This window comes from Choristoneura fumiferana, chromosome 18 (genome assembly GCF_025370935.1).
Source record: "Choristoneura fumiferana chromosome 18, NRCan_CFum_1, whole genome shotgun sequence".
Lineage (NCBI taxonomy): Eukaryota > Metazoa > Arthropoda > Insecta > Lepidoptera > Tortricidae > Choristoneura > Choristoneura fumiferana.
Window position 1 is genome coordinate 8,354,896 of NC_133489.1, and position 15,717 is coordinate 8,370,612.

At 37.2% G+C, this 15,717-nt stretch overlaps 2 protein-coding genes across 4 annotated transcripts in view; both read right to left on the minus strand.

Annotated features, from left to right (window-relative positions):
- Positions 1-255: 255 nt before the first annotated feature.
- Positions 256-9,234, minus strand: T3dh (Type III alcohol dehydrogenase). Of its 2 annotated transcripts, XM_074101404.1 has the most exons (9): positions 9,165-9,234; positions 8,511-8,630; positions 8,042-8,120; positions 6,874-7,082; positions 5,662-5,858; positions 3,218-3,531; positions 2,955-3,136; positions 1,124-1,394; positions 256-439 (listed from the first exon to the last, which is right to left on the minus strand). In XM_074101404.1, the coding sequence occupies exons 2-9, from the start codon at positions 8,561-8,563 to the stop codon at positions 356-358; spliced, it is 1,389 nt and encodes a 462-aa protein (XP_073957505.1). In that variant the 5' UTR covers positions 8,564-8,630; positions 9,165-9,234; the 3' UTR covers positions 256-355. The 2 variants fall into 2 exon arrangements, with proteins under 2 accessions (XP_073957505.1, XP_073957504.1); XM_074101403.1 differs by lacking the exon at positions 9,165-9,234 and having other exon boundaries at positions 8,511-8,759.
- A 3,089-nt stretch (positions 9,235-12,323) lies between these two features.
- Positions 12,324-15,717, minus strand: part of Asap (ArfGAP domain of ASAP) — a 42,048-nt gene continuing 38,654 nt past the window's right edge. For both annotated transcript variants that reach the window (XM_074101379.1, XM_074101380.1), the window contains one exon: positions 12,324-15,386. In XM_074101379.1, coding sequence (XP_073957480.1) covers positions 15,186-15,386 — 201 coding nt within the window. In that variant the 3' untranslated portion in view covers positions 12,324-15,185. The remainder of the gene's footprint in view (positions 15,387-15,717) is intronic.

Sequence of the window (15,717 nt, forward strand, 5' to 3'; positions counted from 1 at the left end):
TATTACATGTATTACATCTCGAGATAGGAATTCGCGCTGTCATCGTTCATCCACCATTACCTCTCATATTTCGTTTTCTAGATTTTTTTTTACCGTACAACGGCAAAAACTACTAGACACTGGCAAAATTGTCCTCCAATGGACAGAGCCATATTTTTTAAAGAAACAACCACAACAACAACAACAATCTCGAGATATCAGCCGCCCCTCGTATACCTACATACCTAGTCAATAATTTAATTAAAACAACAAACAGTAACAGTCAGTATTTATTTCAAACTTAATGATAACATTGAATCGCAAAAACAATTCATAAGTATACGTAATGTATTATATATAGATCACATAATTTATATTAATAGTTGATCAATGAGTCCTCTAATATCTTTGATAGATCTTCCTCCGTTTGCGGCAATGGGGCTATCTTCAACAGTCGTTCCTGAAAAGTAAATAAAATAAAACTGTTCATGTGATCTTTGAATTTGAGTGACAAGATGACTCGTTTGACTAACAGTTCAGTCAAAAATATACTTAATATTACTCTTAAAGAAAGAGCTGTTTAGGTAAGTTGCTTGCATTCTTGTCTTGCTAAGCTATATAGCACATAGGTACATGACTCACTAAAATTAGGTCTCTGGGGTTGTTCAAAATTAACCATCTGAAGTGCTCTGCCCCTCCTTCACCCCCGCAGCCCTCTTCAATACGCTAGTAATGCACTGACCAAGACAGACAAACGATACGTGCTCGCGTGTGGTTGTGTGCGCCGTAAAAGTGTGCCCTGTGATCCTAAAGTGACCCTATCCCGCGGGAGCCTACTCATCGTAGCAGCCGTCTAACCCAGGTACCGTGCACGTTGACTTTCACTGACTTAACTTTCTCCATTTCATAATTTTCTCCCTTAAACAGGGGTTTTTTTCTGTAATTATGGTACTCGTAATTTGAAGAAAATGAACGAATAATGATACTCTAAGGGGCTGTTTCATCATCCATTGATTAGCGTTAACCGACGGTTAAATGTGATGCAGTCTCCGTCTATTCGAACAAAACAAATAGAGACGGCATCACACCTAACCGCCAGTTAACACTAATCAATGGATGGTGAAACAGCCCCTAAATATCTCACCTGCGGCAAAGCCCCTTTCACTAAATTAGGTATATCCTTGCTAGAATAGCCCAGGCCGCTCAATCCGTTCTCTATTTTCATTATATCCATGTATTTGAGTATTGTATCAGCCAGCACCCTGCCGGCATCAGCTTGCTTGACTCTTGTTATATCTGCACCGAGCAGTTGGGCGGCTTCCAGATGCTTGTCTGGATCACTGGCAGCAGTGAACCGAAACACAGCTGGTGCGGTCACCACGACTGAGAGGCCGTGAGGAATCATTGGGTTATGGCTGATAAAGGAAAAGGTTTTTATCAAAAATTTGTTAGTAATAATAGGCATAACAAATCTTAATTTTGATCTGTAGTTTATCAAGAAATTTATAGCATCGAGATATTTGTTTTGACCCGTGGAATAAACACTACAAAGGAAAATTAAAACAAGCTGAGTGAATCATTGTACCAGTAGATACTTAGGCGATGTATGTGGCGATACTAGGCGCCACAATCTATGCAAAAGTTTAAAGCCTTCAATGTTCGTTTTTTCGCCTGCCATAGAAACCAAGTACAGTACAGATATCATTACACAATATAGAATCTCAAGATACCAACTATAGTCTATGCTTTATGTCTATAAAGTACTGTGATAACGTTCTCACTTCTTATTGGTCACGAGCCGGCTTTCACATTAGGCCAATTAAATATGTAGATTTTACTGATTTTGTCTTTGGTATGCAAACTGTAAGGCCGCTTGTAGACGTCCGTTGTTTTCACCGGACAACAGACCCTTTTTTTTGGCCTTTGCGGTGTTGTATGGCTTACAATGAATGTGTGTACATGCACCGGACACTTTTGTCCGGCGACTTAATTTCGCCGGATGCATCGCCGCCTCCCCTCGGCGCGTTGGACACCGGTCCGTCGTAAGAAAGGCGGTCATCCATGCCAGTGTATTGGTGTATAATTGTTGACGCTACCGGACGTATTCTGTTAATTAGCCGCCATCTACTTACTGACATCCATCCGGTTAAAGTACCTATTACCTATATGTATACAAGGATAGGTACCTATCCGTTTATAGACGGTCCGTTGTCCGGTGAAAACCACAGACGTCTAGAAGCGGCCTTAGGTTTTGAAACGTAGGTTTTTATATAAAAATAATAAGCAAATAACATAATAAGTGACTAATTTGTTACTTTTACGGGTACGTGAAACCATATCGAAAATACAAACTGAGACATGGATGCACAGAAAAACCAGAAAAAGAGACCAGCGCTGGGAATCGAACCCAGGTCCTCAGCAATCCGTGCTGCGTGCTATAACCCCTACACCACCGCTGGACAGGAATTTAGACACGAATTTTGATAAAATACGTCTTAAGTCGTGTCATCTATCTATTACTGTCACAAAACTGAATAACTAAAATATTAAATAATTTATTGAATCAGGCGTTACTTTGAGGAGACGGTAAGTCCTGCTTGTGGTAGGTATTTTAACCGTGACTGAAAATCACGAAAGTTTCAAACATTATACTTAGTAAAATTACCGTCATCTAACCCCTCTTTACTGACCAGTTGTGGCTGGACGGAAAGATAATTTGAAACAGTGAGTATCTACATGATATAGTCTATGGCCACACAATGCAATGCAATAATGCATTGGCAGTTTCTACATAGGTACTTATACTCTTTGATTGGCAGCTAAGGCGTGCAAGAAGTTCACGCCTGTCATAGTGGCTGCAAGACTGGACAGTAATAAAATATCCTTAACTAGGCTTTAAAGTTACTTTTACTGTCTTACTATTTTTTTGGAAGAGTCTGGAAGAAAGTTGTATATACTGTGTAACCTGCACTTACCCATAGTCTTTGGGAACGAAAGTCTTGCAGTTGCCAGCAATAGGGTAAGCTAGGCCATGGCAGAGATGCACGCCGGCGTTACCGATACCAACGCCAGCCATAGTGGCTGCGAGGTGCATGCTGGAACGCGCGTCCAAGTCGTCAGCATTGTATACAGCACGAGCGAAGTACTTTTGGATAGTCTGGTGGATTCAATTTAGAAATGAGTTAACCAGCAGAGTTATCATAATGCAAATTAACATAATTCTAAATTGTAGACAAACCTGCAAGCAAAATCTTGCCCAGACATCAGAAATAGGGTTGCTCCCTTGATACGCCGGTCGCAGTGACGGGTTTGAAGGTGCCGCCCCGCGTTCAGTGTAAGGAATAGCCGTGAAGCTCTCCAAAGCATGGCAGAAGATATCAAATCCAGCATAGTTGGCCACCTTCTCTGGAACCGTCAGGGTATGCAGAGGGTCTATGATAGCGAGAATTGGACGGAGAGCAGCCCCAGATATGCCGGTCTTTGCGTGAATTTCTTCATAATCGAACACGCTGACGCCAGTTGTTTCGCTTCCTGTTCCACTGGTTGTAGGTACTAGAAATTAACCACTTGTATAATTTACTTCAATTACGATTAAGTATTCAAGTTATTCAATATTTAACGACCATCGACTTAGCATGTTATTCTGCAGCTATTCTGCGTGGCCCCCTGGGGTGTTCTAAGCTAGCCCTTTCTAGATACCGTAAATATGAGTAAAGGAGTTAAGTACACTCGACACGAAATAAGTAGCTTATGACACTAAGGGGCTGTTTCACCATCCATCGATTAGTGTTAACTGGCGGTTAAATGTGATGCCGTCTCCGTCTATTCGAACAAAACAAATAAAGACGGCATCACATTTAACCGTCACTTAACACTAATCAATGGATGGTGAAACAGCCCCTAAGGCTGCTAGATATAATCTTTAGTCAAAATCGTCCAAGTCATTTACGCTGCAACAAGGAACATTAAACTTAATATAAGGTAAATATATGTACTAGTGTTTAACATGCTAATGCCCAATAGATGACACTGCTGTCACCTGTACCGCTAGTGACCATTAGCACTGGAACGTCAGCCTTACATACATAATTTTGAAAAACTAAAGGTACTAAACTAAGGTAAAAACTAAAACTAAGGTACTTACCTAAACGTCTTTTTCGGGCTGCACCGGCCGCAGTCGTTCATTAACGGTCAAGAGATTTTTTATTAGATAGGCAAAAAAAATGAGCCTGAACTCTGTTTCAGTATTAGGTACTGTGTAATTTACAAAACCGTAGTTCAATGATTTTTTCCAATATTCTCCATTATACAGCTTAACATTTCCGTATCGTTGTAAATTTCATATCGACCGTTGAAAGGCTAATTAATCTAAGCGACATCAGAGAATTTTCTCCGTCGTTTGAGCTATGTTTCAAAAATGGCGCTTAGATCAATTAGCCTTTAAAATGTCGATGTGCAAATTATACGTAATCTAAAATCCAATATAATTAAGCAATCGTGTAAACAAAGCAATTTCTCACGATTACTCCGTAGTTACTTACATTTGAACGCCAATCCCGTTCGCATTTACATCTCAATGAACCAACCACTGTTTTTGACTATCATTGTATCATTAAATAATTGTGTAAATATGTTAAAACCTAAAATTGCTAAAAGTGGCTCCGAAGCGGTAACGTTTCGTATGCTCCAAAGAGTATTAGTTAGTACCTATAGAGATGTGCTCTGCCTACCCCATTTGGGAGTACAGGCGTGATGTTTGTGTGTGTGTGTGTGTGTGTGTGTGTGTGTGTGTGTGTGTGTGTGTATAAATATGTTTATTTTATAGAATGAATTGGAAGACGACAATTCGTTATATTGTTTTTTTAAATTGACATGATCATTTTTTACTCATCAAAGTCTGTTTAGTCTCTGGATTTTAGTGATGTACCTACAAAATTAATTATTTGATTGAACAAACCTTTTTTCTAAGCATTACCATTCCTGAGATATCGCGATTCTAAAAGTTGAAGGAGTGGCATTCTACATGATAGCACATTTATGCCACATATACTGGGTGATTGATAATTTGGAGTAAGTAATAGCATTTGTCAATAATCAATAGGTTGACAGCAAATTGGCTTTCTGTTCAGGACAGCTGGTGTACCTCCACAATACTCGTAACTTCATGTACGGTGCTACAATTATTTTTAAAGTAGTACATTTCTAGTAAGTATTTTTATTGTATAGTTATCTTTTTATATTTATAATGGTAGGTACACCCGCCATTCTGACTCTGCTCCATTGGACAAAAGCTATTTATTAAAAAAAAGCTATCATTATATAAATAACCTTGTATGTTCATTTCGCTACTATTTTATCATATTTAACTATAAACAAACAAATAATAAATACTTAAATAATATTATGAAATATGAATAAATTTAAAATAATGATTCACTGCTGATTGAAGTATCTTAAAGAGCATTCACTCACATCGCTAGGGCGAAGGGCCATAGACAGACAAGTCGGTGTCAAATAGTGTCAATGTCAGTTACCACATTTGTATTTGTTTACCAGATTGCTTAATTCCATTGGATTCCATTATAGGTCAGAGTCCATTAGATAAGATATCGCGTATTTATAACGTGTGACGCGGGTTAGGATCCATACTGAATTATATAAACTAATATCACAAATACTAACTGGCTATCATAGGCTTCAAGGCTTTTTTGATGGGCAAGCCCTTTCCAACAGGGGCATTCACGAAGTCTAGCAATTCGTTTTCTGGGTGGCACGCAAATAGATTAGCCACCTTACATGTGTCCATGGTAGAACCGCCGCCCACCGCTAGAAAACTGTCAAAGTCGTTTTCTTGCGCAAATTTTATCGCATCCTTGAAGCTGAAAAATATTTAAACATAATTAAAAAATATACCCATAGTTTAGTTTATGGTTCGTGATAGCAAATATAATGATGAAGTTAAGCAAGGTGTTACGACTTTTTCTCTAAGTATATTATTAGCGACAATACAGTAAACCATTTGAGATGAGGATAACGTTGCTCAAGAACGACTTGCCAAGCGCGAGTCGGACTCGCACACCAAGAGTTCCGTACAAATTTGCAGGTATCTAAGAAAATCCAATTGTTAGCTGAACCCTTCTCCTAAGCAAAATGTGCGTAGTGAAGTGAGGGGTCATTTTATATAGTAACTGACATTGTTGGTTGTGCTATAAGAGCTACCGTCATAGGTACCGGAAGTACCCTATAGGTTTTTCAATTACTTACGGCATACTGGAAGGAAACAACATTTTTCATGATTGTATTTTTTGGTCGCATTGACATGTTTTCACTGCTTCAAGGAGTAGCAGACCTGAGTAGTACCTATATATTTAGTTTGGAAGTGAGACTAGCCTATAACATTTTACAGCTGTTAGCGCGTGTGCTAGAAAATGAACTTTAATCGTTTCATTTACGAGTGTTACTTTACTAGGTCCTTTCCTTAGTCAGAGCCAGTTTAACCACGTCGGGCCGGGCTCATCAACTCTTTCAAGTTCAACCAAGTCAGTTAACAGCTTGCATAGGAAGAAGTAATAATACTCGTACCTATTGTTATTGAGGATACAAATTTTCCAGTAAGGTTTTCACTCCAAGTAGAAAACGTATACAATTTCCATTATGGTGTACACGCGCGCGCCCCTCGCCAAAGCGGAGCTCCTAGGCAGTTGATCTGCCTAGTGATTAATCCGGCACTGACAATAGACTATCTATCTTGCCCTAAAATACGCGAATACTAACGCTCTATCTCATGTGATGCCAATTTTTACAGTAGCATAATTCTAAATCTGCACTATCTAGTGACAGCCAATAGGTATATACTTATCAAGCAGGAATACTGAAATGACTGAATTCTTTCACCTTTTGTCTGTTGGTTCCACAGCAACCTTATCATACACCTTATAGTTAATTCCAGTCTTGGCCAGGGAATCTAGCACTGCTTTCATTGGGCTTAGGTTTGCGACGTTTGGGTCTGTCATAACACACACATTCTTTGATTCAAAGTTCACCATGTCCAGACCCACTTCCCGTGTCACGCCGATCCCATAGCGTACTGTTGAGCATTTTATCTGGGAATAAAATCAAATCATCACATATCACATATCAGGAACATAGGTATTTTAAATCTCTACACTTCCTTCTAACTTTTGCGTTGTTTACCTGGTATCCTAAATTAAACTATTTACCTATAGTACCCGGGTGACCGAGTTCCGCGTTTGCTAAAACTAGGAACCATGAGTTTTGATATATTAACATTAAAAAACCAGCATTTTTATGACTGACTCACTGACTTAGCGATCGAAAACCTAACCCACATCCATATGACATAGAAACTTGATATATGGCATCAAGGTAGAGCATTGAGCGTATATAAAGGAAAATCTGAAAGCTGAAAATTATGGACAAAAGGTACAAGTAAATAGGTATAGAAAGTAGTACAAGAAAACTATGCAGCGTTAACATACTATTAGAATTAAAAGAGAATTAGAGTAATTTACAAATAATGTATTTCATGATGAATTCAAATAATTTCTGTACTTACAAAAAATGATGATATCCCATCAAAAACATAAATGTGAAATGAGAGCCAAGTTCAATATTAAGAATGTCATTGTTGACTTTGCCAACATAAGAATTGAGATTTATATATAGATGCCAAGTTGTGTCGTAAATGCTGAAGTTTTAGTAACAAGAACATGCAAGTACCTACAATATTTGACTTGGCTAGATTTTACGTACTGACTATACTATATTTGGCTATGTTTCTAAAATTTGGTTTGTTGGTAAAAGCTAGCAAAGTCAAGTCCTGTGCTCGATTTCTAGTCTAGCTGTCAAAGACTAGTTAATAATAAATTAGAGAAGCAGTCCAAAGTATCAAAAAAATCTATAATGTAAATAATAATAATATACAATTCTCTATGAAAATTTGCTGATTTTTCACCTCTTAAAGAATTTAGTGGAGATTTATGGGATACCATATAAAATGAAAAAAAATAATATTAAATTCATTTAGGTATAATTGACAAACCTCAAAAGCATAATCTTTTAGCGGAGTTGCATTTGACACTTGTATGTTACCCCTGTGGCTATGGGCTGGGCATTTACATCTGAAAAATAAAATTTAAATATCATCGGGTGACAAGGAAAGTCACTAATTAGTTAATTACCACCTAAAGTCAAGAGGGATAATCACTTATGCATAGCATCGTCAGGTTAATATTTCACTATTATTTTTTTGCAGTTTGTGACTTGCTTGTCACCCGATAATATGTTAGCTAGAATAAATTTATAATTTTGTAATTTAATAGTAGTATACTTTACTAACTAATAGCATTTTTTTACTAAGTAATAGTACATTTAGTAATAGTAATAGTAGCTATATATAAGTATGATAACAAAGTATTGAATAACAAAAACAAACATAAAGACCAATAAACAAGGTGACAAAATCCAATAAAATCAATAAAGTAGTAGTAGTAAAAGCAATAAATACTCACGAAGCCACATCAATGGTCCTTAACAGGTTGAACACTCTTTTACGGCCCGCCATTCTCTTTTAATAGGCAACTGTCTTCAGCAAACTCACATAGTTTAATAACGCACTGATGTCTGCCAATCTGTATTTTATCAACAGATAACTCACATGATAATATTTATTTGTGTGACTTATCATACGAAATATGATCTGGTTTTTTTTAACTGTTTGTTTGCATTTTATTTGTAAAAAAGATCATCTTCTTCTTCCACTAGGTACCTAATTGCTAAAAACATATTAAGTATGTAGAAGTAGGTTCTAGTTAACAACTAGTAGAGAGAAATTAATCTGGTTTACAGTGCTTAAATCATTATTGATGATATTATATACAAAACAAATGAAAATTAGAGGACAAAACTAACAGATCTTTGGTTCTTTATCTTCGTTTATATTATAAATGTGGCTATACCCTACCAGGGTGCATAATATTGTAAGACTTATTAGAATAAGGCCTTATGTATTTTATGTTTTTTGCCAAACAAATAAATACTAAATACTATATTGCATAACAGCTGTAACTGAGTCGTAAAATAAAATAATAATTAACAATCTGCCTTTGTTTTTCTTTTGTTTATCTTATAATTACGTTAGTTAAAATTATGGTACAAACACACACTTCAAAACACACTTGTTGCCGACGTTGCCTTTCAGTTTCTAATAATGTACTCTGTGGCAGGTGGCTGTCATCGTTCATCCACCATTACCTCTCATATTTCGTTTTCTAGAATTTTTTTACCGTACAACGGCAAAAACTACTAGACACTGGCAAAATTGTCCACCGATGGACAGAGCCATATTTTTTTAAAGAAACAACAACAACAACGACTTTTGACAGTGAAATGACATTACAACTCGGAATGTACGCGCAATAATGTACAACGTGATAATCGATTCGATTCGAATGACCATGGATTTGTGTGAGCTTGTGTTAGGTCCAATACGGTATTTGACAAGTCCTGATTTTGCCATATCTTAATATTATTATGCAAATATAGATATACAGATAATGTTGTTTAGCGAAGAGAAAATTTAGATCGGTTGAAAATTGGATTTAAAGTGGTTTTTTGAAAAATCTATATACCTGTCTCTTTCTCAAACGCCTTTTTCTATGCAGCAAGTAGGTATGGCGGTACTGGCGTGTGACGTCACAAGCCAGTATGTCTTTCTCTGTCTAATCTTGAATTTCAAACCATTATAACTTTGTTATTTGTAAAGGTAGCTTAAAATGGTTTTTCTATTCGATAACAGGCATTGTGTAGTTTTAATTTATAAAACATACAAAATAGTCAAATACCGTATTGTGACGTTTGTTCTCTGTATAGTTTGTGCCACAATGCGCGAGCCGAGCAAGCGTAGCGAGCGTGCCGCGGTAGCGGCCGGCGAAGCAGCCAGGCCAGGACCAAATTAGGTTATTTTCTACTAAATTTATTAATATTCGGTCGGTGTAGGTACTTAAACGAAAAAAAGGGTCGGTATTTTCCCAAAAATAGGTCGAGCAAAATTATAAGCACGGGTTATCAGGCCGTTCATTAACAAGTCGTAATGCACGGCATGATAATCCGTATACGTAAGCACAAAATAAACTAATAGTACACATAAGCAAAGTCTAAGAACTTACACTTACTTACATTTTCTTACACTGTGACATAAGCACGGATTATCAGGCCGTGTATTATTTGAGCGTGCATTAACAAGTCGTAACTACCTACATCAACTACACCCGGAATCCGTCCAGTATGGATGGATATGGTATGCAGATGGTAGGACCTTGTGCAAGGTCCGCCCAGATTGCTACCACCGTCTTGCTCGCTAATCCTGCCGTGCAGCAGCAGTGCTTGCACTGTTGTGTTTCGGCGTGGAGAGTAAGACAGCCGGTGAAATTACTGGCACTTGAGGTATCTTAGGCCTCTAGGCTGGCAACGCATCTGCAATACCCCTGGTGTTGCAGATGTTTTTGTGCGGTGGTGATCTCTTACCATCAGGAGACCTACTTGCTCGTTTGACATCCAGTCGAATAAAAAAAAATGGTACTACCACTACCAGTCACAGCGGCGTCTTTAGCCCATGTAGCGCCTGTGTGCAATTATTACTTTAGCGCCATCTAGGAAGCGCGCGGTCAAAATGGAATAGGTATAAAATGCCGCGGCCGGCGCCCTTACACCGCTGCGCCCGTGTGCAACGCACACCCTGCACTATAGGTAGAGACGCCTCTGACCAGTCACTAACCCCCTTATTCATAAACGACAATAAAACCTATTTTAGTTAAAATACCGCTAATATTCGTTTGTTCTTATCTGTCACTTCGACATTTGTATTTGTTAGAAAGGGACAAAGCATTTGTTAGTTAACATAGGGTTGTTAAGTTTTATGAATAAGGGGGTAAGACTCTAGTGCTTACCCCAGGATGTTGGGCTACCGATGTTTTTATTACGAAATTCTATAATACTCCTATCTATCTTGATTTCTTCACACAAAAAACCAGGCCAGGCTCCCCCTGAAAAATAACCCTAGATATCCCAATGGCGATACTTCACTGCGGAGCAGCTTCTTAACTTATTACAAGCTGTTATTTAACTTGCAATGTATGCATGTATGTGGCGCACACATAATGTGCGGGTCAAATCTTGCAACCTTGGAACCGAATTTCGACCCACTTCCAGTGAGTGAATTTGGCATACCTAGTTATGTATATCCGCGTCTCCAACGAAACTCCAACATTTTGGTATCGACTTGAAATTTGGTACACAAAATTTAAATGTAGTTTGGTTGGATGATAATGCAAGTACATTCCGCAAAAAGAGCTTGTATTAAAAATTTAGTTTTTAATAAAAACGTATAGGTACAGCTTCAAAGTCTTTTTCGGCTAGAAAGTGAGGGTTTCTTGATAGGCGTAATATTGCTAGCAATCCAACACAAAAGTGACACAAATATAAAAGTTTTCAAACGAACTTCACAATACTAGCACCAACTAGCCTTTCACAGACAGAAACCGTCACTGCTTTGCTGCCATCTTCGAGACAGCTCTGCTCAGCTAGCTAATGTGATGCCATCTCCGTCTATTCGAACAAAGCAAATAGAGACGGCATCACATATAACCGTCAGTTAACGTTAACACTAACCAATGGATGGTGAAACAGCCCCTAAATTTAAATTCGTAACGCTGGAATGTAAGATTAAAATCATCGGCGGCGACTGCAGTGACTTGGTGAATTTTTGCCACACCACAGTCTTCGATGCCGCAGAAAAGTGGCACTTCTGTTTGCTATGAGTTAAGTAACCCATGTAAATCATTTCGAAACGTGTGTCGGCTGAACAACCTTATTTCATCAGCTCCTTTCATTCACAGGTTGACCAAAAGCAGGCGGGATGACCCTTAGGCCGCTTGTAGACGTCCGTTGTTTTCACCGGACAACGGACCGTTTTTTGCGGTGTTGTATGGCTTCTTCGCCGGACAAGTGTCCGGTGCATGTAGGTACACACATTCATTGTAAGCCATACAAAACCGCAACTCCGGCAATAAAAACGGTCCGTTGTCCGGTGAAAACAACTGACGTCTACAAGCGGCCTTATGCTGTCAATATTCCTTAAATTTGCAAATTTGCTTCAGGCCTTTATTTTATTTTCTGTTCAATGCGTGCAATTACTATCACCATTTATATTGTATATTGGACAGAGGCCCATCCAGAAATGACGTCACACTAATTTTGATAATAATATTAATATAAAAGCGGAATAAGCTTAAAGGTGCAAATTAGCTTAAAAATAAAATACAAAATAGACATCAAAGTGATGTATTAATAAATCCATACAGATTGTCATTCACGTAATACACAATAGAAAAAACTATTCAGCTACAACTCCGTTAATACAATAAAGAATAAAACATCTTACGCTACTAGCATCATTTGGTTAAATAACTTTTCAATAAGTAACATACTGACAGGCTAAAAATGGCATTAAAATATTTCATCACAATTAGATTTTCATAATATATAAATAAATATCATTTATTTATATCATAAGAGCTATAGAAAAGTACGTAACTTGAGGTTAAGTGAGCACTTTTTTAACATCTTCTAGTAATTACAATAAATTAGGAATTAAATCCACAGGTGTCTAAGTTCGTACGTACTATCTATGCTATTATAAGTATATACAAATGTACCTATTGCGTTTGTATTCCACTCGCACCTATTTTATTAATCATATATTAGATACTCTTATTTTCTCGGGAAAAACTTATTAGATAATCTTCAAAAACTGGCAACTTGTTGTGCAATACTTATCACTACGCGTTTTGCGATCGTGAATCACACGTAGGTCGTAGGGCGTGTCAACACAAAGGCGTTCGCGATACGACTCATGCAAAAGAATAATTAATAGCGGTTATATTAGCTAACTAAAGTATACATTGAAACTAGAGTAATACTAAAATGTATGGCATCGCATGCGGTAATGTGGGTAACTCTATAAACAATCTGAAATGTCCTCTTAACACCTATATGAGTAAATGACATGTAAATGAACCCAATATACAGAATAACTAATTACAGGATCGGGAATGTGTCAATGCGAAGAGTAACTTTATTGTGTAACAGGTATTTGTACATCCATTTAGTAGTTCAACAGTTAGTTACATTCTAGAGCTATTGCTAAGGATATTGAATACATTTGTTTATTAGTTAAACATCTATTTGAAAACGTCGGAATTGTTAAAATTTAACATGTAACAACAAGATCTGTCACGTATTCTGAGTGAGATCAGAGGGTTCACTGTAAACTCTATAAAGATACTACCTACTCTAAATGGAGAATGGTCGCGTCTATGACATTAAGAAGTTACACGAGGTCAACCCCTGATCTCACGCATCATACATAATACTATGTATATAGACGTCATGCACCAACAATCTAAGACACGTTAATATCTACAAGAACAAACTAGTTAACAAACAGTCACTGGTCCGAAGTTTGTCACTGACATTATTTTCGACTACTGATCACATTATTTTTGGCAAATCTCTAATCATCTGAAATGTAACAGTCGATACTAACTATCGGTACTATTAAGTTTTAGTTCGATACTTGGAATTTTAAATTTCAGAGTTAAAAATAAGTTTTTTTTCACAGCTCCCATTGAAAATCGAAGAGATTTGTTCGCAAATTGACTCTATCTAAATAACTTGAGCTCAAGACAGAAAAAGCTTATTTAATCTACACAACTTCTACTAAAACCATGATTGACTGCTGTCCTGCAGATGTTGCTTTTAAAATGCTTCAAGTGGAGTCCTTACCGTCCTAGGCGCTATTGGTTCATTTTATTCTATTTCTAAGATTTAAAACTTATTTATAAACATTACAGAACAAACTACTTTATCCCCAGAAACGGACAGAACAAGTTAGAATTTCGATCAAACTAAATAATACCTATAAAAGCTGAACTAATATTTATAAATAATGTTCGAAAGTGAACAGAAAGCCGCAAAGGGACGGAGCTACTGGCAAACCTTACAGTATTGGTGTCGTCATTCGGAGCAATATTAAAGCTACAGTCGTAACAAGTTTACAACTTTAGACTTAGGCAATATCCAAACTTAAACATACTAATTTCGTGTAACTTTTAAGTTAATATTTTTATGAAAGATTGGAATGGTTCAAATTTATGAGTATTAAAATTCCTGTATAAAAACAATAACTACTATATATTGGTATTGAGTTTTAATATCACATTGATAGGGCAGAAGTACTGGTTTTGGCCATCTTAAGCCCGTTTTTGGCCAGTTGACATTTGCAGACATATATAAAAAGTTATAGTACTAAAATAGTATATTTAGTGAATTTTCATGAAACTAATAAAGTTTATGATGGTTTATTACTATAAATTTATTTCAAACGTATATTTAAAGAATAAAGGGCCATAAACGGTACAGTGGCCACAAACGGTACTTCTGCCCTACTTGATAATTGGTGTGCTAAGATATTTAATCTGTGCCCTGAACGCGATAACTGGCCATGCTATAATGATGATAGCTTGTATGGCTGTATATACTGTAGCTATTGCCAACAGTGTGTAAATCGAATACGATCAGAATTATACAAAAATGCTAGACATAAAATAAGCTCGTAGTATTTGAAATTAATTATAGCGTTAGGCCAACAATGCGGACCTTGCGTTCGTTAAATATTACGCGAAAAGCTGTTTTACCATGCGCTCTTTAAGAGAAACGTAGTAATTATTTAGACTTTTTAAGAATCATCTTACTTTTATAACCACATCGATAATCCCAAAACTTTTGTGAACACTTTTAGAAACTACCATCTATAGATCAATTTTAATGTTGAACACAGAGTACGCGCTACGACCAACCACATTAAGACATTCAGCAGACAAGATTTAGATTTATAATCATTATACTTCATCTTTGTTATACACTCTTTGTCACAAAATTTAAAGGAACTAAACGTTATTAACACGTCAGCGGATAGCCTTCATTACAATGATTATATCTCATACATATTTAAAAACAGTAAGTCTTTATAGAGCTCACACGTTTGTTTTATTCACTGGGCGCGTTAAAGGGACCTAGCTACTGAGCTATATTCCATCGTTTGTACCAGTCGCAGTCTCACTCGCTCGCTAGTCCGGCAGCATGTGTACGAAGGAGACAGGGAACATGCCGCGGCGGCACGTGCCCTCGACTTGGCCCTCCATCCAGTTGTCATCTTCCGTGCGTTCGTTGATGACGACGATGACCTCACCCTCGCGGAATGATAGTTCGTCTTCATTGTCGGCGGAACAGTCATAGAGTGCTCGGCATCGCCGCGTGCCGACGCCCATCTGCAATGTAACAATTATATTAGAGTATAGGTACTATAATTCGTTTTTTCTAGCGTTAGAAAGAAGGTAAGCGATCTTGTCGTGTCTTTTTTTTTAAAACACTTTTGAAAAATAAGTCACAGCAAATACTTATGTAACAATTAGCAAGGACATAAATAGGATCATTTACATGCTTTTGTACGAGTGTCACATTATTATGAAGTAAAATTAGTTTTTTTTTAAACGTTTTTCGGTTGAGTTCGAAACGCGTCAGTGTAGTGTGATGGTGGTGATAGATGGGTTTGTGTGATTTGTGTGTGTTCTTACAGTGTGGAGGTGGAGAAACTGCATA

Coding starts and splice junctions, on each gene's coding strand:
- T3dh (XM_074101404.1), bottom strand. CDS start 8,563: ATGGCGGGCCGTAAAAGAGTGTTCAACCTGTTAAGGACCATTGATGTG. Junction 3,532..5,661: donor CTTGAAGCCTATGATAGCCA/GTTAGTATTTGT, acceptor GTTAATTTCTAG/TACCTACAACCAGTGGAACA. Junction 1,395..2,954: donor TTCGTTCCCAAAGACTATGG/GTAAGTGCAGGT, acceptor TTCCTTTATCAG/CCATAACCCAATGATTCCTC.